Source organism: Leopardus geoffroyi, chromosome B3, assembly GCF_018350155.1.
Source record: "Leopardus geoffroyi isolate Oge1 chromosome B3, O.geoffroyi_Oge1_pat1.0, whole genome shotgun sequence".
In the NCBI taxonomy this organism is placed as follows: Eukaryota; Metazoa; Chordata; class Mammalia; order Carnivora; family Felidae; genus Leopardus; species Leopardus geoffroyi.
In genome coordinates this window covers 4,143,089-4,165,681 of record NC_059337.1, presented here as the reverse complement: position 1 = coordinate 4,165,681, position 22,593 = coordinate 4,143,089, and the positions used below count along the sequence as shown (strand labels likewise).

Genomic DNA, 22,593 nt, shown 5'->3' with positions numbered 1-22,593 from the left:
TTGGTCCCTGCACAGAAAATCTGCCCTTACCTTCAGCACACAGACCCTCCCCCTGCCCAGGCTGGTGCAGCAGTGAGCTCCGTGCAGGGAGCATGCAGGCTCTGCCATCCATCACCCACTGTGTCCCCATGGACAGCTCATTTCTCTCTGGGTCTCAGTCTCCTTCTGCGTGAAGTGGAAATCCCCAAGGCCCTCTCTTCCCAACAGGTGAATGGCTTATCTATCATGTGGGGAGGGGGGAGGCAGCTGCCCCCAGCCCTGGCCCCACACCAGCCAGCTCCATTTCTCTGGGAAGGGGATGGGCCCAGAGCTGCCCACGCTGGAGGCTCGGGGACATTCCCAGGAGCTTGCTCGACTTGAGCATGAGGGTCTGATCAGCTGTAGCCCTTTCAGGCTGCAGAGGCCCCATCACCCCTCACGGCGGTCTGCAGGTTAACCCTCCAATTTCTCCCGACACGAGGTTGCTCTGAGAAGGCCCAGCCTGCCCTTACGTGCCCAGCCCACGAGTATCCAGACAGCTCAGCCAGGCCTCCTCAAGGAGGGGCGTCCCCACCCTTTCTGCACACAGTGCCGCCAGGGACTCATCCCATGGACAACTCTGGCCTGAGGGCTATATCTACACTCCAGGCACCTTAGCCTGGCTTTGTGGCCCTCCCCAATGAGGCCCCATCTTGCCTCTCTGCCGTGCTCACTTGCCTGCATCCCATGTTCCAGGTAGTTCCCAGATCATGACAGCTCCAAGGAGCTGGATATGTAGATTCATCCCACCTCTGCCCTCCCGATTACTGGGAAAGCAATCAGAACTGCTCCCTGGCCTCTGAGGGCCCTTAGCCGTTCCAGAGCGTGCGTGTGATCTTGGCAGAGTCTCACCTGCTTGGTCCTTCCCAGGCGAGCCGTCCTGCACCGGCCGGTAGGACAGCAGATAGCTCTCCACCGTGTCGTCAGAGTACAAACTCCAGCACACGCGGACAGAGGAGCCCGTGGCCGAGTTGGGGGCCTGTGGGTTTATCACTGGAGCAGAAGGAGCTGGAATGAGGAGAAGGGAGAAAACCAAAACCAAGTGAGGAGCCTCCAGGAGAGGTGTGGGATGCAGCGGCTCCTGTTGTAGGACTCCTGGTCCCCCGAGGCATCCGTGGGCTTTGCCCAGACTGGACAAGGTCAGGAAGGCCACACCTCCTGATGGCCAGCCTGCAGGTGACAACCAGCATGCCCATTCCTGCTTTGACAAACCCACGCAAGCTGGGGGAGGAGGGGTCAGTGATAGGGACTCGGGCTGGGGGGCGTGTGCAAGACCTGCCCTAGGCATGGGTCCTCTGACCCCTTCCACGCCTTCCGGAGAGACGAGGCAGCCGGGACCACAGCAGTGCCGCCCACAGGCCCTGGAGGGAACAAAGGAGAGAAGAAGCTTCACGGGGAAAGCTCGCTCTGCTTTCACTGGTGGAACCGTCCACCAACCATGTCTTCATTATAAGGGGAGAAGACTGGGTTGGGCCAAATGTGCTCTTCAGAACCATCTTGAGAATCCACCTACTGAGTTAATTCTTTTTTTTTTAAGTTTTTTTAATGTTTATTTATTTTCGAGAGAGAGAGAGAGAGAGAGAGTGAGTGAGACAGAGTGTGAGTGGGGGAAGAGCAGAGACACACACACACACACACACACACACACACAGAATCTGAAGCAGGCTCCAGGCTCTGAGCTGTCAGCACAGAGCCCAATGCAGGACTCAAACTCACGAACTGTGAGATCATGACCTGAGCCGAAGTCTGAGGCTTAACTGACTGAGCCACCCAGGCACCCCGAGTTAATTCCTTTATTCTCTGTAGGTTAATACTTCAGCCTCCCCAGACTCACACACAACCGAGAAACCCTCCTTGTCTCTCCTCTACGGACTCTTCTCCCGCGGCAGCGCCTGCCCGCAACCCAGACTTTACGGAACAACCTTGGCTTCCGATTTTGACATTGCTCCGTCCAGGTAAGAAAGAGCACAACTAAACTTGAAGGTGTTTCCTAGCTGCAGCTCAGCCTTTCCTCTCTGGCCAGGACCTGGAAGGTCCTAACGGGACAAAGGAGAGGAGGAAGAGAAAGAACCTAACGGCGGAATCCAGGATGTACAGAGGGTGCCCGTCTATACCCTCGAGGGACAGCCCCGTAGCAAGAAGGGTGGGAGCTGCAGTGAGAAGAGGGGTGGCCCTGGGCTTGGCAGCCCACCGGGAGGCTCCAGGTGATGGTCTGCACAAGACCTGGACCTGGGGCGGGGTGGGGGGGCGGTGAAGAGAAGTGTAAGCATCTCTCAAGCACCGACTTGGGTGATCATGCCTTTCCTTCCAAATACCTGGGCCTAGTTATCTGGGCAGCACCACCCCTTAGAAGGGGAAGGATCATCCAATGGACATCGAAGTTCAGTGAGATCACTCTGTGAATCATGAGTCTAAGAGTGGCCTCCGAGGTTTCTAATTGAGCACATCCATTACAGTGTGGTTTCTAGTGGTGAAAAACCTAGAAACATCCCAGCAGCCAGTCCAGTTGAGAATCAAGTAAACAAACTAAGGTATATACCCATTAAAATGATGTTACAGAAGGATTTACAGTACAAGAAATATTAATCAAAATTTTGATTAAAAAGCAGGTTACAAAACAGAATAAATTCCCTATTTCAAAAAAATCTGTATAAAGGAAAAATCTAAAATGATATGTACAACATTTTTACAAAGTAGTTGGGTGTTGATGAGGAAATGGTGAGCAGTCAACAAAAAAAAAGCTGAATTACAGTATTATTCTTAGAAATAAGTAATCACAGTAGGGGCACCTGGGTGGCTCAGTCGGTTGAACATTGGGCTCTTGATTTCAGCTCAGGTCATGAGCTCACAGTTTGTGAGTTTGAGCCCAGCATCAGTCTCTGCACTGATAGTGTGGGGCCTCCTTGGGATTCTTTCTCTCCTTCTCTCTCTGCTCCTCCCCTGCTCGAGCGCGCGCTCTCTCTCTCTCCCTCAACATAAATATATAAACTTAAAAAATTAATACATTTAGAAAAATAAGTAATCACAAGAATATTTTTCAAGTTTATTAGTTTATTTTGAGAGAGAGAGAGAGAGTGAGCAGGGCAGGGGCAGAGAGAGAGGGAGAGAGAGAATCCCAAGCAGGCTCCGCACTGTCAGCACAGAGCCCAACACGGGGCTTGAACTCATGAACCACAAGATCATGCATGACCTGACCTGAAACCAAGTGACCTGGATGCTTAACTGACTGAGCCACTGAGGCGCCCCCACAATAATATTTTAAGAGCTACCTGGTACCATGTGACGTGCTCTCACATGCATTGCCTTGTGCAATTCCCACCATATCCCCATGAGGCATTATGTGGACAAGGAAACCAAGACTCAGAGAAGTTAGGTAAGTTGTCCAGAGTCACACAGCTAGGAAGTGGAAGGGCTGGGATTCTTACCAGCTCCATAAGATCCCAAAGCTCATCTCTTAGCCACTGTGCTAAGTAAATAAGTACTCGGGCTACTTGCCAGGAGTAACTCAGGCAGGAGAACAGGGGTTTATGAATCTGGGCAGGCTATGAATAAAAAATATTTCAAGGTTGCCCAGCGCCAGATGTTGGCTCCCTGGAAAGTGAGGGTGGGCACTTCCCCCCGGGGGGAGGGGTCTCCATCTCTGTTCTCACCATTGCAAGCTATGAAGACATGAGATTAGAGCAAAAAGAAAAAAAAAAAGAAAGAAAGAAAAAGAAAAGAAAAGAAAAAACCTGTTTCTAAATATTTACGGGGTTTTTTTAGCCATCAAAATTTCTAACTCAAAGCTCAGGGACCTGGAACTTTCTATGAAGTATGCACACAGGCGAAATATGCACCTGGGATGGTGTTAATGGAGCCCATTAGCTGCTCCACATCAGAGAAGTCCAAGGTCTGGTCTTCAAAGTCAGGCTGCGCAGAGATTTCCACGTCTGTTTCTGTATTCAAGAATTTTCCCAGTCTGTTGGTATAAAAAGCCATGCTCACAAGAACGAAGGGACATGCTCCTTAGGGTGTGTGTCTACAGTGCTGGGTCACCAGTAATAAACGCGAAGGGCCTCTTTGCTGAAGTTTTATTTCTTTGACATGCTGCTGGCTGCTATCTGCTTTGGTGACTGACCCAGGGGGTCCCCAGTGGGGATGGAGGAATTGGTTTGTGCCTTAGAGGGGAGGGGGAGGGGTGGGCCATTTGGGGGGCAAGTGCCTAACAGCTCCAGATCTCCACCCTCTGGAAGACCTCTCAGGTGCTGACCCGGAAGCTGCCATCCCCCCGCCGCCCCAGGCCCCGACACGCACAGACTCTGGGGTTTCTTCTCCAAGGGGCCGAGCGTACTCAACCCGCTGACGGTAGACTGGGGCTATGAGTTTTCTTGCACCTGCTTCCTGGCAGTCATAGGGTTTGTAGGTGGCAGGGGCGGACTCTGAAACCAGGTCTGTCTTTTGCTTCTTACCCCTTATGTCATCAAGCTTCAATGTTCATGTGGCTTTACAGACACTGTCTCGTTTAATTCCCGTAAAACTATCCCTGTCTGTAGATAAGGAAGGTGAGTCCTAGACTGGTTGGACTTGCCCAGGGTCATGGGGGTAACGGGATTTGAACTCCTGTCTGACTCTACAACGTGTGTGCTTTCTGCAGTACACAGTCTGGGTCCTGGCACAGCTCGCGGATGGGGGAGGCACTGGACCCTGGCTCCTCCTGGCTCACGGGGTGACCTGGCCACAGGCTTGCTGGCTGGGCCGTCTGAGATTTGGTACTAGCGGGTCCTAGTGACCATCGTCCCCCCGAAGCCAGCGCTGTTGGATCGCAGGGGCAGACATGAAAAGTGCAACTGGGAGCATCTTCCCAAGGGGAGCTGAGTCTATCTGTATCTAGAGGAGCAAGAGACGGGAAAGAAGATGTGAGTCAGAACAAAAGCATTACCTGTCAGCCATAGCCACAGCATCCTAAAAAGGAGGAGGGGAAGGAGAAAATACTCAGTTGACTTCGAAAATAAATTTATTTTTCAAACTATATAGTGATATAAGCACATTTTAAAACTTGGAAATTAGGGGGGGAAAAAGTAACAGCCATATCCCCCACTAACAAAACCACTCTCAGGCTGCCTGTGGGTCTCTTCCGGACGACTGCGTCCCCCCAGGGAGGTTATGGAAGGACCCCCGTGTCACAAATGGTCTTTCGGCCCACCAGTTTGAAAGACTGCAGAACCGTTCACGGAATGGAAGTTCCATCGTTTACTTAACCATTCCTCTGTTGAGGGACATTTTGGTTGTTTCTCATTTTTCATCATCACAAATAACAGTGAGAAGAACATTCTCACACCTATCACTTTCTCCACATTCGGGGTTATGTCTCTGGGATACAGCGAAGTTGTGGGACCAGTGGTTCAAAAGATCTGAGTATTGAAGGCTCTAATGGTGTCTGCATACTTGCTTTCCAGCTTGTCACAGGTCCCTTGCCCCAAGCACGGCAGGAAGGAAGCGCTGTTGGGCTTTGAGGGACCACTATGGGCGGGGTGAGGGTGGAAGCCATATTTGGCAACGGGGCAGCTCCAGAGGCTGAAGGCCCCTGCCCCACATCCTGGACACCACAACTGTGCCATATTCCTGTGGGACATTGAGAAGAAAGAGGACCTCAGCTCTGACTGAGATTGAAATTCCCACATCCCAGCAGCATGGGGCCTTGAGGTCAGATTTAATTGGATTTCAAGAAAATTAAGAAATGAATTTTTTTTTTTTTTTTTGCATGTTTGACTTTACAAAGATTTAAAATTGGTGCCCTGGTAACTGGAGAGTCGGAGGTGCCTTTTTAGCCTGGATTGCCTCCTCCTCAGAGCTCTGAGAGGCCATCTGAGGTGACCAGAAAACTCTCAGAGCGCTGATGTTGCTCAGCTCCCTGGTGAGGGGACAGGTCTCTGGGACAAAGGAACGAAGGCTGGTGTTGTCTGAGTAATGGTGGAGGGAAGGGGTCAGCCGTGCTTGAGTCTGCTCGGCCACTCATGGCGGAGCGCACAGAGACACGGGTGACCACCTCATCCAGGAACCAAATGGATGTTCGTGAACATCCAGGAACCAAATGGATGCTGATCCACAGAGGTCAACGGCAACACCTCCAGACAGAGAGGGGACAATCTAACCCACCCCCGCCATACTGTCACTTCGGTTCATGATCTCATTTCACCTCACGACTGACTGACCTTTATGAAGTCGACCTTCTCTTCGTGACACATCTCCTCTATGGTTTCCATGAGTTCCTTACAGGTATCAAGGTTTTCCCCACAGCTGACCAGTTGTCCATACAAGGCTTCCAACTTCGCTTTCTTTTTCTCTCCGAGAGCTTGTATTTTGTCTTCATATTTTTGAGCAAGTGTTTCCAAAATCTCATTGAAATGTGACTCAAAATTTTGTTCCTGTCTTCCAAAGTTCTCCTGCAAGACGGTTGACCTCAGCCGTTATTTTAGCGAACGTGGTGTGTCGACTACAGAGTCATTTGAGGCATGAAAATATACCTACCCAGAGATGTTTCAGTCACCCCACCCTTTTCTTATCATCGCTTGCCAGGATGGTGGGGTGGGTACAGCGGGAGCTGGGACCAGGAGTCTATGGTTAGAGCCCCTGGGATAATCTTTTTTTTTTTTTTTTAAAGTGGGCTTCACACTCAGCCATGGAGCCCAACGCAGAGCCCAACACAGGGCTTTGAACTCACAACCCTGAGATCAAGGCCTGAGCTGAGATCAAGAGTCAGACGCTTAACCAACTGAGCCACCCAGGCACCCGAGCCCCTGGGATAACCTTAACGAGAAGCACTGTCTTCACTCCTGGCAGCACTTTGCAATCCTCCCTCCCCTCCCCCCGCCCCATCCCCAGCCCCACGCCACCTCCGTCATGGCCACCTCCCAGGAAGATGGTCAGAGATGAGTCAACCTGCCACTGTATCCCTGGACTGCAGACATCCACGGAGATGTCTGTCCTGGGCAAACCCTACCTAGCCTTCCCTCCTGAACCCCCAGCATCTCACGACACTCACCTCCACCTCCTGATGCCTGCATCCTACAAACGCCAGGATCACACAGATCCTCACATCAACTAAGAGAAAGGTGAAGGGGGAAGGGGAGGGGGGAGGGGAGTGGGGGCCGTGGCCAGATGGTCCCGCCTAATAGATGAGAAAACGTAGGAAGGCAGAGGGAGCAATCCAGGGGCACAGGGGATGAGTAATGTTAATTAAATCCTGTCGACTACTGGTCCTCTTAGATTCGAAGCCTGGGAAAGCTTCGTGGGTTGTGACGGATGTCACCCTTGCCAGGTAACGGAGACATTTCCAAAGCAGAGGCTCTCTCGATGACTCAGGGAGTATTTGCTGAACATCTTCTACGTGTCCAAGACTTGCTCAGAATGGCAGCAGAGAAGGAAAAGCAGTGGGGGACTCCCCAGTGCTGGTGTAAAAGGGAAAATCAGAGTCCTCACCGAGGGTGAGGGTACTTTGACCTGAGATGAGCGGGCAGAGAGAGTGTAAAGAGTTTTGTCCTGGTGGCTGTACCTCTGTCCCTCGTTCCGTCCCCGTGCCCTGCAGACGGGATTAGCGCATAGTCCTCCCTCTTAAGACTGGGGATGAAGAAGTTCCAGCTTCCTGGGACAGGGGCCTGGGGCTTAGCGAATTCATACGAGGTGTTCCTGGAGATACAGTCTATTAATACAGGTAGAGCACCCACAGGCAGAGAAGGCAGGTGCAAAGTCCTGGTCCTTAGCCTCATCTGGACGGGGAGGCTGAGTGCAGGCATCACAGCAGTGTATGCCATGCTACTCGGTACACTCAGGGGACTGTGACTGTGACGGGTTTGGTGACAGGCACAGAAGCGTATTAATCTTACGAGAAACATCACAGCTGGGGAAAATAATCAGGAAGGGCGGGTGTCTTGCAATGCCGCGTCAAGGCTGGGCCATGCGAGAGCCCCACCCTCGCAGCAGGACTGAGGATAGAAAGACAGAGGAGACCCTGCCTCCCCAGGAGAGCTTCCGGTTCAGCAGGGGATGAGGACAGGTAGTTTCCACCAGGTGGATGCCCAAGGTCCCCTGGGAGGGCAGGGGAAAGGGCGAGAAGCGGGCAGTTCTCTAACCCACACCAGTCACAGCTGCTGACCCAGCCGTGGCGGAAGCCACGTGTGTCTGAGGGCGTCACCGCGCCTGCTCTTACCTCCACGGTGATGAAAACCTCCTCCAAGTGATTTGCAAAATTCTCCATCTCGAGAATCTGCTTTTCCAGTTTGAACATGTTTTTGTGAATTTCGTCCTAGCAAACAGAGGATCCCAAGGAGACATTAATGCTCTTTGCTCTCTTCCGTAGGAGGCGCTTTAAATTCATTCCCTGCCCGCCTACTTGAGACACAAACGCACTGTCAGGAGAACTAAGGAGTCCCGTTTACCTTGGCGCTTTCCAGGGCCTTGCTGAGGGGGGTCACCTCATGCTCTCCGTGCGCATCCGAAACCTCGCACGCCCTTACTGGGGCTTTGCAAGTGACACAGAAGACCAGGGCGGCTTCGTCCTCGTCCTCCTCCTCGGGGATGACGTAGCACTCGTACTCCTCGCTGGCCCGGCCGTGCGCGTACCTGTAGGCTTCCCGCAGGTCCTGGCCGGCCGCGCCCCAGCCCAAGCAGCCCGGGTCCTCGGCCTCGGCGCCCAGCCGCCAGTCCCTCTGCGCCCCCGCCGGGGACAGGTGCAGCCGGGGTTCCGAGACCTCCACGCGCGGCGCGCTTCCATCCACGAGCTCCGCGCCCCACTCGCCACCACCTCCAAGCGCGTACAAATCCACAAGCTCCTGCACCTCCTCCTCCAGGTCGCTCTGGGCCTTACCTGGGGCCGCCCCCCCGGGCTCGCTGGTCATTTCGGCGGGGACTTGTCTTCCCGTCCGCGTGTGTTCTTCTGGGAAGAGCCGCAGCCGGCCTTCGGAGTCATACAGATCCGTGGGACAGAAGTGGAAGTCCCTGGGAGCCGGGGACCTGTGCACCTCGGGCGCCCCCCCAGCCTCCCCGTCCATCGCGCCTCTGCACCCACAGAGTTCCTCGCGCGCGCGCCTCCTAGTGGGTGTCCTGGGTCCTAGAACACAGAAAGAGGAGGAAACCCTGTTTCTGAGAAGGCCATCCCAGCAATTGGTCACTCACTAGACTGGGCTCGACTCATTCACAATTAAAAAAAAGAAAAAATCATCTGAGCAGCTAAGCCGTGATTTTACTTTGAACCATCTGCAAAGAGAGGTTTGCTTTCTCCAGGAAGGAGGCTTTCTCGGCTTAAAGGAGACCAGAAATAAAGAAATGCCAATAGGTTTCACCCACACAAGACTCCTCACGGTTAAAACAGAGGCAAAATCATGGGAAGCGTCTCAGGCAATTATTATCAGACAAGTTGTATAAATGGATTGAAAAAAATTAAGATCTCAATAAATTAGCGTGCGAGGACAATTCACAAAATAATCACTTGTGCAAAAACATTTGGGAAATGGCTCATCCTTATGAGTCACAGAGAACAAATAAGATGCCATTTTGCCTTCCCAGTAGGCAAATATTTAGAAATATAAGAACGAGACCCAAGGCTGGGGAAGGGTACACAGAAGTCAGTACTCTCACATGCTGTGGGTTTGAATGTACACCAGCCCCCGCTTTCTGCACAGCAAACTGCACGTTGTGGATCAGGAGCCTTAAAAATGTTCACACTCTTTAAGCTAATAATCCTCATCAGGACCCTGAAGGAAAATATCAAATACAGGGGCAAAAATATTTCTATATAAAAATATCCATCACAAAACATTCTATTTTATTTTTTTTTTAATTTTAAATGTTTACTTATTTTGGGGAGAGAGAGAGCGAGTGAGCGAGCACCTGAATGGGGGAGGGACAGAGAGCGAGGGAGACACAGAATCCGAAGCAGGCTCCAGGCTCTGAGCTGTCAGCACACAGCCCAATGCCGGGCTTGAACTCACGAACTGAGAGATCATGACCTGAGCCGAAGTCCATGCTTAACTGACTGAACCACCCGTGTACTCCACAAAATATTTTATGACCGAAAAAAATAATTGTAAACCCCTAATGATTAGGAGAAGAGTTAAGTAAACTAGGTTATGTATACTCTCCAGAATATAATGCAAACTTCAAAATGTTAGGGAGAGCAAGTGATTACTTGGAAGAAGACTTACAATATGATACTAAGTAAAATAAACAGAATATTCATTATATACAGACTGTGATATTTATCATTTAGTGGAGGTATGTAAAATCTAGAGAGAAATAATAATGGTCGAAGTAGTAAATACAATATTAGTAGCAGCTACGACTTACTGAGCACTTACTATGTGCTTTTTCTGTGCTTGGCAATTTATATACATACCCCTGCGTGTTAGGCACTGCTATTATCCCCATTTTACCGATGAGGAAACTGGCTCAGAGAGGGTATCTTGTGCAAGGTCATATGGTTAGTAAGTTGTTGAACTGGGATTTGAACCCTAGTCTGTGTGGCGGCCGTGAGACAGTGCCTGACACGTGTCCAACTCTAGGGGAGCTCAGTTGACCAGATGTTTCGGCTGCACTCTTCAATCCATCATCACAGCTGCATGGAGGACACATCTCCCATGGGCATCTCCGTCCAATGACAAAGTGTAGCAGGGACACTAAGGCAGATCCATTTCTGTGTGACACAAAACTCCTCTGACAGCAAACTTTGGCTGGGAGACTCCTCGACGGCCTTGCCAAAACTTTCTTGGGGTGCATGGCAGACTAGGGTGATTCCTCTAAACCATCCTTCCCTGTCTCCTTCACCCGGGGTCAGACTTGCATCATGGTCTGACAGCTCTCTCAACCTTTCCTAGCTCCCTCCCCATTTTATCTCACACAAGTGCTTCCCTTAATAAAATTCTTATCTATCCAATCCCATATGGTGCCCGCTTCTTGGAGGACCTGGATTACACAGTCTATTGGACTCCAAAGTCCCTGCTTTCTTCTTGGTGCATAACCGCCATTATGTGAGATTACTTTTTATAATAGTTTTGCTGACACAGAATTCACGTATCATACAATTCTCCTGTCAGAAGTGTAGAATTCAAATGATTTTTAGTAGATTCACAAAAAAGGAGCCACAATGACCATAGTCAGTTTTAGACCATTTTCATCACCTCAAAAAGAAACTCTATACCCTTCAGCTACCATCACATTCCTGCATTTTCCCGAGCCCTAAGCAACCACTAATCCACTTCCTGTCCCTATTGATTTTCCTGTCGAGACACTTCACATAAATAGAATCATATATTGTCTTTGGTAACTGGCTTCTTTCCTAGCATCATGTTTTCAGGATTCATCCATGTTGTAGCGTGTGAATCAAGTGCCCTTCATTTCTTGTTAGAGCTAGATAATATTCCATTGTATGGGTATGTCGTATTTTATTTATACATGCATCAGCTTGTTTGCATGCTTCTCTTTTCATTTGGGTCGTTTTTCACCTTTTGATTATTATAAGTAATGCTTCTAAAATGCTTGTGTCCAAGTTTTTGTGTGGATATATGTTTTCATCTCTCTTGGGTATATACCTAGGAGTGGGGTTGCTAGGTCAAATGGTAACTCTACATTTAACTTTCTGAGGAACTGCCAGACTGCTTTCCAAAGGGGCTGCACCATTTTTTCATTCCTACAGCAGTGTATGAAGGCTCTGATTTCACCACATCCTGGTCGACACTTGTTATTATCTGATTAAAAAAACTTTTTTAATGTTTATTTATTTTTGGGAGAGATGGAGACAGAGCACGAGTGGGGGAGGGTAGAGAGAGAGGGAGACACAGAATCCAAAGCAGGCTCCAGGCTCCGAGCTGTCAGCACAGAGTGTGACGTGGGGCTCGAACTCACGAATCATGAGATCATGACCAGAGCTGAAGTCAGATGTTCAACTGACTGAGCCACCCAGGCGCCCCTCTGATTTTTTTTTATTGTAGCCATACTAGTGGGTGTGAAATAGTATCTCGTGGTTTTGATTTGCAGATCTCTGATGAATAATGAGGTCAGGTATTTTTTCATGTATTTATTGGCCATTTGTATATCTTCTTTGGAGAAATGTGTATTCAAATAGTCTGCCCATTTTTAATTGGTTGTTTGTAAGATTTCTTTATATATTCTAGAGACTAGTCCATTATCAGATAAAAAATTTGCAGATATTTTTTTCCCATCTTGTAGGTTGCTTTTTTAGTTTGTTGATGGTGACCTTTGAAGCACAAAAGGTTTTCATTTTGATGAAGTCTACTTTATTTTTTCTTTCGTTACTTGTGCTTCTGGTGTTGTATCTAAGAACTCATGGCCAACTCTGAGGTTAAGCCAACCTTGCATTCCTGGGATAATTACCACTTGATCATAATATAGAATTTTTTTTGTATGTGACTGGATTCAGTTTGCTACTAAATTTTGAGGAATTCTGCATTTAGATTCCTGAGAAAGATTAGCCTGTGGTTTTCTTTTCCTGTAATATCTTTGGCTGGTTTTGGTAGCAGGGTGATACTCATCTCATAGAATAATTTGGGAAATGTCCCTTCTCTTCTATATTTTGGAAGAACTTGTGAAGGATGGGTATTAATTCTTCTTTAAATGTTTGGTAATATTCACCAGTGAAGGTATCTGGACTTTGTGAGGTTTTTTTTTCCTTATTATTAATTCAGTCTCTTGATTTATTATAGGCCTATTCATATTGTCAATTTCTTCTTGAGTCAGTTTTGGTAGTTTGTATCCTTCCAAGAATTTGTCCGTTTCATTTAAGTGATCTAATTTATTGGAATACAATTGTTCATAGTATTCTTTCTAATCTTTTTTATTTCTGTAAGGCTGGTAATAATGTCCCCTGTTTCATTTCTGATTCTAGTGATGTGAGTCTTCTCTCTTTCTCTCTTGGTCAATCGAAGTCAAGGCTTGTCAGTTTTGCTGATTTCTTTGGATTTTCTCTACTGTTTTTCTATTCGCTTTTTCATTAATTTCCACTATAATCTTTATGACTTCCTGCTTTATGTTTGCTTTGTTTAGTTTCCTCTTCTTTTTTCAGTGTAAAGTAGCAGGTTAGGTTATTGATTTAAGTTTATTTATTTTTGAGAAACAGAGTGTGAGCAGGGAAGGGGAAGAGAGGGGGGGAACAGAGCAGAGGATCCAAAGCAGGCTCTGAACTGATAGCAGTGAGCCCTTTATAGGGCTCAAGCTCACGAACTGTGAGCCCAAGTTGGATGCTCAACTGACTGAGCCATCCAGGCACCCCAGATTTAAGATCCTCTTTTTAAATACAGGCATTTATAGGTATAAGTTTCCCTCTAAGCACTGCTTTTGCTACATCCCAATAACACGGCAAAACTTTTCGTGTGTTTTATCTTTGCTTTTATTTACCTTGAACTATTTTTTAACTTTCCTTTTGCTTTCTTCTTCGATATGTTGGTTGTTTAGGAGCGTACTTTAAATTTCCACATATTGATTTCTGATAGCGTCCTGTTGTGGTCAGAGAGTATGTTTTTGTATTATTTCTATCCTTTTAGATTTATTGAAGTTTGCCTTAGCATTTGATTTATCCTGGAGAACGTTCTATTGCCTTGAGAAGAATGTGCACTCTGCTGTCGTTGGCGGGGGGGGGGGTGTTCTCTAGATGCCTGTGAAGTCCACCTGGCTTATAGTATTATTCGTGTCCTCTATTTCCTTGTTGGTCTTCTTCTTAGTTGTTCTGTTATCAGATAGTTATCAGAAGTAGAGTATTGGAATCTCCAACTAGTCTCTTTTTCCATTTACGTCAGTTTTTGCTTCATGTGTTTTGGTGCCCTGTTGTTAGGTGCATATGTAACTGTCATATATTCTTGCTGGATTGGCCCCTTTTATCATTATCAAATGCCTCTGTTTATCCCTAGTAACACTGATACCAATACTTCAAACTGTCCTTCCCTTTAGGCCCCTGGAGGTTTTTAAATTCCAAGGCCATGAAATCTTATAGGCAATGCAATATTCAGGAGAAGTGAGAGGGGCAGGTTCACTTTTGTAACAAAGAGAGGAAGGGATACTGTGAACACAGAACTGCTGGCCCATTTCAAAGGGGAGCAGCTCTGGGAAAGATTAGATTATTATGTTAAGCATCTGGAACCTAATGCTCTTCAAACTATCACTGTCCATGTACCCCTTGGAAAGCGCTTACATACAGATGCTGTAGACTCAAAGAGTGGGTGTGTGAGTGCGGGGGGAGAAGCAGAGTGAGGGAGAGAGAATCTTAAGGAGGCGCCACGCCCAACGCAGAGCCCAACACAGGGCTGTATCTCATAACCTTGAGATCACAACCCGAGCTGAAATCAAGAGTTGGACCCTCAACCGACTAAGCCACTCGGACGCCCCAATTAATGGCTTTATTAAGATATAATTTATACACCATAAGTTTAAACTTTTTAAGTTACCAATTTAATATTTTCAGGCAACTTAGAGTTACGTGTTCATCCCTGCTATCCAATTCCAGAACATGTCCATGACCCCCCAAAAAACCACATACTCCTTGGCAGCCTCTCATTTCCCTCTCCCCCAGCCCCTGATAAACACTATCTACTTTGTCTCTATTTGTCCATTCTGCACATTTCATGTAAATGGAATCACACAATACGTGGTCTTTGGTGTTTAGCTTTTTGTCACTGAATATAACACTTCAAAGATTCATCCATGTTGTACAACGTGTCCCTTTTACAGCTGAATAATATTCCATTGTAGGACTATAACATATTTTATTTATCTACTCATTGGTTGATGGGTACCGGGGTTGTTTCACTTTTTGACTGTTATGAATAATGCTGCTGCGAACATTCATGTACAAGTTTCCATATGGACATAGGTCTTCATTTCTCTTGGGTGTATCTGAGGAGTGGAATTGCTGGGTCATGTGGTAATTATGTCTAACCTTTAAAGAAATTTTTTTATGTTTATTTATTTTTGATGGGGGGGGGAGAGGCTGAGAGAGAGGGAAATACAGAATATGAAGCAGGCTCCAGGCTCCGACATGTCAGCACAGAGCCCGACACAGGGCTCGAACTCACGAACTGTGAGATCATGACCTGAGTCGAAGTCAGACACTTAACCAACCGAAACACCCAGGTGCCCCAATGTTTACTTTTGAGGAACCGCCAAACTCTTTTCCACAGTGGCTGCACCATTTTGCGTTCCCACCAGTTGTGTAGGAGGGTTCCAATTTCTCCATGTCCTAGTCAACACTTGCTACTGTCCATCTTTTTGATTGGATCCATCCTAGCAGATGTGAAGCGATAGCTCATTGTTGTTTTGATGGGCGCTTCCCATATGGCAAATGATGTAGAGCATCTTGTCATGCACGTATGACATTTGTAGATTACCTTCGAAGAAATGTTTATTCAAATCCTTTGTGCATTGTGATAGTTAATTTTATGTGTCAACATGGTGGGGCCATGGTGTCCAAATATTTAGTCAAATAGTATTTCGGATGTTTCTGTGAGGGTGTTTTTTGGAAGAGATTGACATTTAAGTTGGTGGACTCTGAGTAAATCAGATTGCCCTCCATACCGTGAGTGCGCCTCATCCAATCAGCTGTAGAGCTTGACAGAACAAAGGTGGCTCTTTCTCACACACGAAGGACTTCCGCCAGCAGATGGCCTTCAGACTTGAACTGCAGCACTGGCTTTTCCCTGGGTCTCCAGACTGCCAACCCTCCCTGCAGATTTTGCGCCTGCCAGCCTCCATGACGGCATGAGCCAGTTGCTTAAAATAAATGTCTCTCTCGCATTCTTTACACACTTACACGCACCTCCCTACTGGATTCGGTTTCCCTGGAGAACCTAATACACCCATTTTTAAATTGAGTTGCCTGTTGTTGAATTGTAAGAGTTCTTTACATGTTCTAGATACAAGTCCTGTACCAGATGTATGATTTGCAAATATTTTCTCCCATTCTGTAGATGATCTTTGCATTTTCTTTTTTTTTTTTAATTTTTTTTAAATGTGTATTCATTTTTAAGAGACAGAGAGAGACAGAGCATGAGCAGGGAAGGGACAGAGAGAGGGAGGCACGGAATCTGAAACAGGCTTCAGGCTCTGAACTGTCAGCACAGAGCCCGACGTGGGGCTCGAACTCACAAACTGCGAGATCCTGACCTGAGCTGAAGTCGGACGCTCAACCAACTGAACCACCCAGGCACCCTGACCTTTTCATTTTCTTAAAGGTGTCCTTTGAAGCACAGGAGTTTTTAATTTGGATGCAGTCCAATGTATCTATTTTTTTTCCTTTTAGCTTGTATTTCTGGCATCATATCAGAGAAACTTACCTAATCCAAGGTTATTTAAATTTTTGATGAAAATTTTTAGATAATGTAAATGTTCTAAGGGAGTTTGCAAACAAAAAAAGTTTGAATACCACTAATCCACACAGAAAAAAGCATCTTTTTTTTAGTTCAGAGAAGCTGTTTGTTTGTTTCATTTAACGGCACAAATCACAACGGGTGCAGTTGATGTCCAAATACCGGCCTAAATTTCTATCCACCAGACTGCTCTACTATTGAAATTAACCCACAATGCGCTTTATCAACAACATATTCCTACATAAAACCAGGAATTCTGTGAGCTACTTATCTTACTCTCTAATCTATTTTGAAAATAACTTAATTTATGGGGCGCCTGGGTGGCGCAGTCGGTTAAGCGTCCGACTTCAGCCAGGTCACGATCTTGTGGTCCGTGAGTTCGAGCCCCGCATCAGGCTCTGGGCTGATGGCTCAGAGCCTGGAGCCTGTTTCTGATTCTGTGTCTCCCTCTCTCTCTGCCCCTCCCCGTTCATGCTCTGTCTCTCTCTGTCCCAAAAATAAATAAACGTTGAAAAAAAAAATTAAAAAAAAAAAAAAAGAAAAGAACTTAATTTAAATATAATTTATATACCATAAAATTTACCTGCTTTAAGTACACGATCCAGTGATTTTTAGTAAATTCCTCAGGTTGTACAACTATCACCACAATCCAGTTCCTAATGCCTCCATTAAAAATAAATTGGGGGTGGTGGCAACTGGGTGGCTCAGTTGGTTAAGCCACCAACTTCAGCTCAGGTCATGATCTCACGGTTCATGAGTTCGACCCCCACATTAGTCTCTGTGCTGACTGCTCAGAGCCTCAGACTCTGTGTCTGTAGGGAGACACAGAGAGAGAGAGAGTTCGAGCCCGGCCTTGAGTGAGCACAAGCCCTGCTTCTCTCTCTCTCCCTCTCTGCCCCTCGCTCACTTGTGCCCTCTCTCTTTTTCTCTCTCTTAAAAAACAAAAAAGAATTGTGGTAAACCTAATGCCTTTTTAACAAACTACTATTACTAAACATTCCAACACGGCACGCATGCCATCAGTCTTCGAGGAAAATAACAAAATCAAACACAAATTTAAAGATACAGTTTAGCACTTCCCTCCCCCTGCCCCCCAGTCGTAACGTTTATTACGATCCAAACAGCCCCTGCCATGTCCACCTGTGAGATCAGAGCCAGCTGCCAGCTGTTTGTCTAAGTCCTTGCTCTGCAGCTGCGCCCAGGAGTCCGGTTCAGTGGCCTCCCCTATAGGCAGTGCTCGTCTTTCGGCAGTGAGGGACTTTGGGACCTCTGCTGACAGACCGCTCTTTTTATTTTTAAGATGTTTTATTTATTTTTGAGTGAGAGAGCATGAGCAGGGAGGGGCAGAGAGAGAAGGGGACAGAGGATCTGAAGTGGGCTCTGCATTGACAGTGAGAAGTCCGACACGGGGCTCAAACTCATGAACCATGAGATCACCACCAGAGCCGAAGTCAGATCTCAACCGACCGAGCCGCCCTGGTGCCCCCAGACTGTCCTTTTAATCACCATTCCAAGTGGTAAAAAATGCTGGGGGCGCCTGGGTAGCTCAGTCGGTTAAGGGTCCAACTCTGGATTCCGGCTCAGGTCAGGATCCCAGGGTCGTGGGACTGAGCCCCTCGTTGGGCTCTGCACTGGGCATGGAGCCTGCTTGAGACCCTCTCTCTACTTGTACACGTGCTCATGCACTCTCTCTTTCTCTCTCTCTCAAAAAAAAATTTGTTTTGAAATGCCATTCGTTTTTCTTTCCTTCTCCGTTTTTGATTGCCTTTTTAAAACCAGAGCATTTTCTGATGGCCTGATTGTGAAATCCATGGACACTGGCCCGCGCTTTCTTGGCTGTTCTGTGACATTCCATCCTTTTGACCCAGCTCAGCCTGCCACCTCCTTGTGGGACGGCTGACCTCTTTCCCAGGCCCACCCTCGGCCGCTCCTCTGGCCGGCGTTCCCCAGACTTCCAGCCCAGCTCCTGTTTCCCCCTCCACCTGCCCCAGGTGATCTTGTCCACTGTCGCGGCTGCACGGCCCCCTCTCTGCCAGTGGCTCCAAATCCTCATCTCTGGCCCTAATCTCTGCTCCAGGCAGAGGCAGAGGTTTGCAGGGGCCGCAGCCTTCCTGAGCACCGCTGGCCTCCCCAGACTCGACACCGCCCGGTGGAGCTCAGAGCCTCTCGCTTTCTCCACCCTGATGTGTGGTGGGACACGCGACCTATCTCCCAAGCCACATGCCTGCCATCGCCTCACAGGCCACGCCAGGAGATGCCTGAAGGCCCAGTGGCCTGGAACACAACCGGAGAACCCACTTTCCTTTGCCTCTCCATGCTCTGGCCTTGATCCTTTTTAATTGTTACTTATTTATTTATTGTTGAGGGGGGTGGGGCAGGCAGAGGATCCGAAGCCGGCTCTGCACTGACGCCATAGACTCTGATGTGGGGCTCGAACTCACGAACCTTGAGATCATGACCTGAGCCAAAGCTGGACACTTAACCAACTGAATCACCCAGGCGCCCCTCCGTGCTCGGACCTTTAACGCCTGTGATGACTCTCTGGTCCCGATCCCCTCGCTGCACAATCCTGCTCTAGGCTTTCAGTTTCTTCCCTGTTCCTCAGCCTCTGTCTGCAGAGACCAAGGATCACTGAGCTCTTCTCCCATTCCCCCAGGGAAAAGAACTCGGCCCGTGTTCTGGTCAGAGAGGCCACTTTGCCCCTCGTGGCCCAGTCCTCCCTCCTTACTCGTGGACACGGCCACCAGACTCCTCGTGCTGTGTGCCTCACGTCCTCCCAGCTCTGTCCTGTGAGCACAGGGAAAGGCCAAGGGTGGTGATGAGGGACGCAGAGGACTGACCCTGTCCCGCATCTGGCCTTGCGTTAGGAAGGCTAACAGTAGGGGTGTCTGGCTGGCTCAGTCAGCAGAGCATGTGACTCTTGATCTCAAGGTTGTAAGTTCAAGCCACACTGTGCATGGAAATTACTTAAAAGGTGGGGGGGGGGCACCTGGGTGGCCAGTCAGTTAAGTGTCCAACTCTTGATGTTGGCCCAGGTCATGATCTCACTGTCATGGGATAGAGCCCCATGTCGGTCTCCATGCTAAGCATGGAACCTGCTTGGGAGTCTCTCTCTCCCTCTCTCCCTCTGCCCCTCCCTCTCTCTAAAGTAAACTTAATAATAATAAAAAAAAAGAAGGCTAATAGTAGTTTCTGGATCCCAATAATGGAGACCTGCTCTACCTTTAACCTGGGGAAGCCCCCAACCACCTCTCTTTATCTGGGCTCTGTAACAAACGTCACTCTTCCAACTGAATCCTAGCCATAACCCTCCTTGCAAGCCCCTCACCCATCCCCCAGCGGGCTCACCTCGGCTTTTGCTGATGGCAAGACTGAACACAACAACCGCTGGCCTTCTGTGTGGCGTGAACTACACAGGCTCGGCCCTGGGGAGCCCCTGGGAATCCAGCCTCTTCCCTCTCTCCCTCTGAAGTTCACACAGGATGCTGTTTTTCCACTGGCCCTCAGCACCACACGGAGAGGCAGACTTTGGGCAGCCATTAGGGACAAAGGCACTGCTATCCTAACCTCATACCATGCAGGCGACTAGTTTCTGGGGTTGGGATCCGCCTAAGGAAACTTTACTCCAGAGGCTCTAACGCTGGGCACATCACACTGAAGGGTCACGAAAGCTTCAGTCCCATTCTCTGATGCTCCAAAACTCTTACACCGAAGACAACGGTAAGCATCACTTCAGTAACGTCTGCTGAGGCCGAGCACCAACCATGACCACACAGGGCACTAGTGTCACCATGTCCTGAACGACCCACAAGTCCGTGGGGACCTGGTCCACCCCCTGGGTTGAAGGAGGGGATGAACGAAGGTTGTGCCCAGAGGCAGCATCACAAAGCAAGAGGCTCCGGGGCCGGGGCTTTGCCTCCTTAGCATCCATGACTTATGAAGACCCCAGAGCCCGGATGTTCTTTTGGGTTACTTGTAAGAACCTGCCCACCATCACACTGGCGGGGGCAGTCCTGGCATGTCCTCACAACGTGGCTTCTTTTAGGGACAGAGAGAAGGGTGTGGCTCCAAGTGAAGTCGGACACATCTCCCTACCATGAGTCTGCAACCTAGCAAAACTAGCATTGAGGTGGACCAGGAAGCCTTCCCTCCACATCCGCACCCACGTGTGCGAGACACTCCCGAGTAGCATGTGCGTTGCCCCTACTTTGGCTCACGTCTCCCTGGAATGGTTCCCAAGGCCAATGGGGCCGTCCAGCTATGGAAGCACCACTTTGCCTTCTTCCCAGTCCCGATCCATCCTGTGACCCCACATCCTCTACAGGTCAACAAAACAGTCAGGGCCTGTGTCCTCGGGGGCTCTGAATACTGCCTTCGCTCTCCCGCACGTCTGGCTGCCTACAGAATCCGAACTATCCCGTTGTGGGGAAGGACAGCATCTTCAGTAAACAGGGCTGGGAAAACTGGACAATCACACACAAAGAAGTAAAATCGGACCCCAATTTTATGCCACCCACCAAAATTAACTCAAAATAGATTAAAGACTTACATGTAAGACATGAAACTGTAAAATTCCTAGAAAAAAATAAGGGACCAAAAAAAAATAGAAATAAGAAAAAGAAGAAAAGAAGGGACAAAGGTTCTCGACGTTTGTCTTGGCAACAACTTTTTGGATGTGGCAGCAGAAGCACAAGCAACAGGAGCAAAAATAAGCAAGTGGGACAACATCAAACTGAAAATAACATCCACACAGCAAAAGAAACGATCAACAAAATGAAAAGGCAGCCTATGCAATAGGAGGAAATACGTGCAAGCTGTCTACACGATAGTTGGTATCCAAAATACGTAAGGAACTCATACAAGTCAAAAGCAAAAATCCACAATAATCTGATGAAAAATGGACAGACGACATGAGTAAACATTTTTCTAGACATTCCTTTTTTTTTAACTTTTTTTGAATTTTTATTTATTTTTGAGAGAGAGACAGAGTGTGAGCAGGGAAGGGCCACAGAGAGAGAGGGAGACACAGAATCCGAAGCAGGCTCCAGGCTCCAAGCTGTCAGCACAGAGCCCCACATGGGCTTGAACCCACGAACCGTGAGATCATGACCTGAGCTGAAATTGGACGCTTAACCGACTAAGCCAGCCAGGCGCCCTGTTTTTCTAAAGAAGACATGAAGATGGCCAACAGGTGCATGAAAAGATGCTCAACATCACTCATATCAGAAAAACCCAAATCAGAACCACAATGAGAAGCACCTCACACCTGTCAGAATGGCGGGATCAGAAAAACAATCAGAAACAATGGCGGGATCTTGTTCACTGTTGGTGGGAATATAAACTGGTACCGCCATTATGGAAAATAGTACGGAAGGGCTTCAAAAAATTAAAAATAGAACTACCAATCTAGCAATCCCACTTCTTAGGAAGTGAAATCAGGATCTCAAAGAGATATCTCTACTCCTATGTTCACTGCAGTGCTATTCCCAATAGGCAGGACACAGAAACAACCAAAATGTCGACCAACAAATGAATGGATAAAGAAGATACACAATGGAATATTATTCGGCCATAAAAAGAAGGAAATGCTGCCATTTCCAACAACATGGATGGACATTGAGGCCATTAAGCTAAAGGAGATGAGTCGGCAGAGAAATACAGCAGAGAGCAAGCGTATGATCTCACTTACGTGCGGAATCTAGAAAAGCTGAGTTCTCAGAAACAGAGCTTGGAATGGTGGTTGCCAGGGGCTGGTGAGTGGGGGAAACGGGGAGATGTCGGCCAAACAAACTTCCGGGTGCAAGACGAGTGAGTTGCGGTATCTGATTTGCCGCGTGGTGACCGTGGTCGACGACACCGCGCCGCATGCTTCATGTTCCCACCGTGCACCAGAGACGGGTGATTACGGGAGGTGAAGGACCTTACTGAAGGCAAGCGACCTGGTCGTGGTCACCATCTCCCAGCGTATGCGCGCATCGCGTCACCGCAGCGTCCGTCTCACACTCGCACAAGGTCACCTGTCAGTTGCATCTCAGCGAAGCGGGGGAGTATGGAAAGCGCGTGCCACTGCTACAGGAAGCTGGGGCCTGGGGGGTGTCTGACACACAGCCTGGCTAAAGCCGACTCTGAATGAGTAAACGCCCAGCAAAGTTCCCGGCAGGGGAAGCGCTTGAAGGCGGTAACGGCTCGGGCCACAAAGGTCACGGGCTTTGGGGTCAACGCCGGTCTCAGG

General features: G+C 48.4%; 1 protein-coding gene across 8 annotated transcripts in view; it reads right to left on the bottom strand.

The window, feature by feature from the left end:
• The window catches only part of FSD2 (fibronectin type III and SPRY domain containing 2), a 44,623-nt gene that overhangs the window by 15,086 nt on the left and 6,944 nt on the right, over nt 1–22,593 (bottom strand). For all 8 annotated transcript variants that reach the window (XM_045448620.1, XM_045448627.1, XM_045448623.1 and 5 more), the window contains 6 exons: nt 8,433–9,103; nt 8,204–8,299; nt 6,210–6,440; nt 4,937–4,959; nt 3,855–3,976; nt 871–1,026 (listed from right to left, as the gene is read on the bottom strand). In XM_045448620.1, coding sequence (XP_045304576.1) covers nt 871–1,026; nt 3,855–3,976; nt 4,937–4,959; nt 6,210–6,440; nt 8,204–8,299; nt 8,433–9,044 — 1,240 coding nt within the window. In that variant the 5' untranslated portion in view covers nt 9,045–9,103. The remainder of the gene's footprint in view (nt 1–870; nt 1,027–3,854; nt 3,977–4,936; nt 4,960–6,209; nt 6,441–8,203; nt 8,300–8,432; nt 9,104–22,593) is intronic.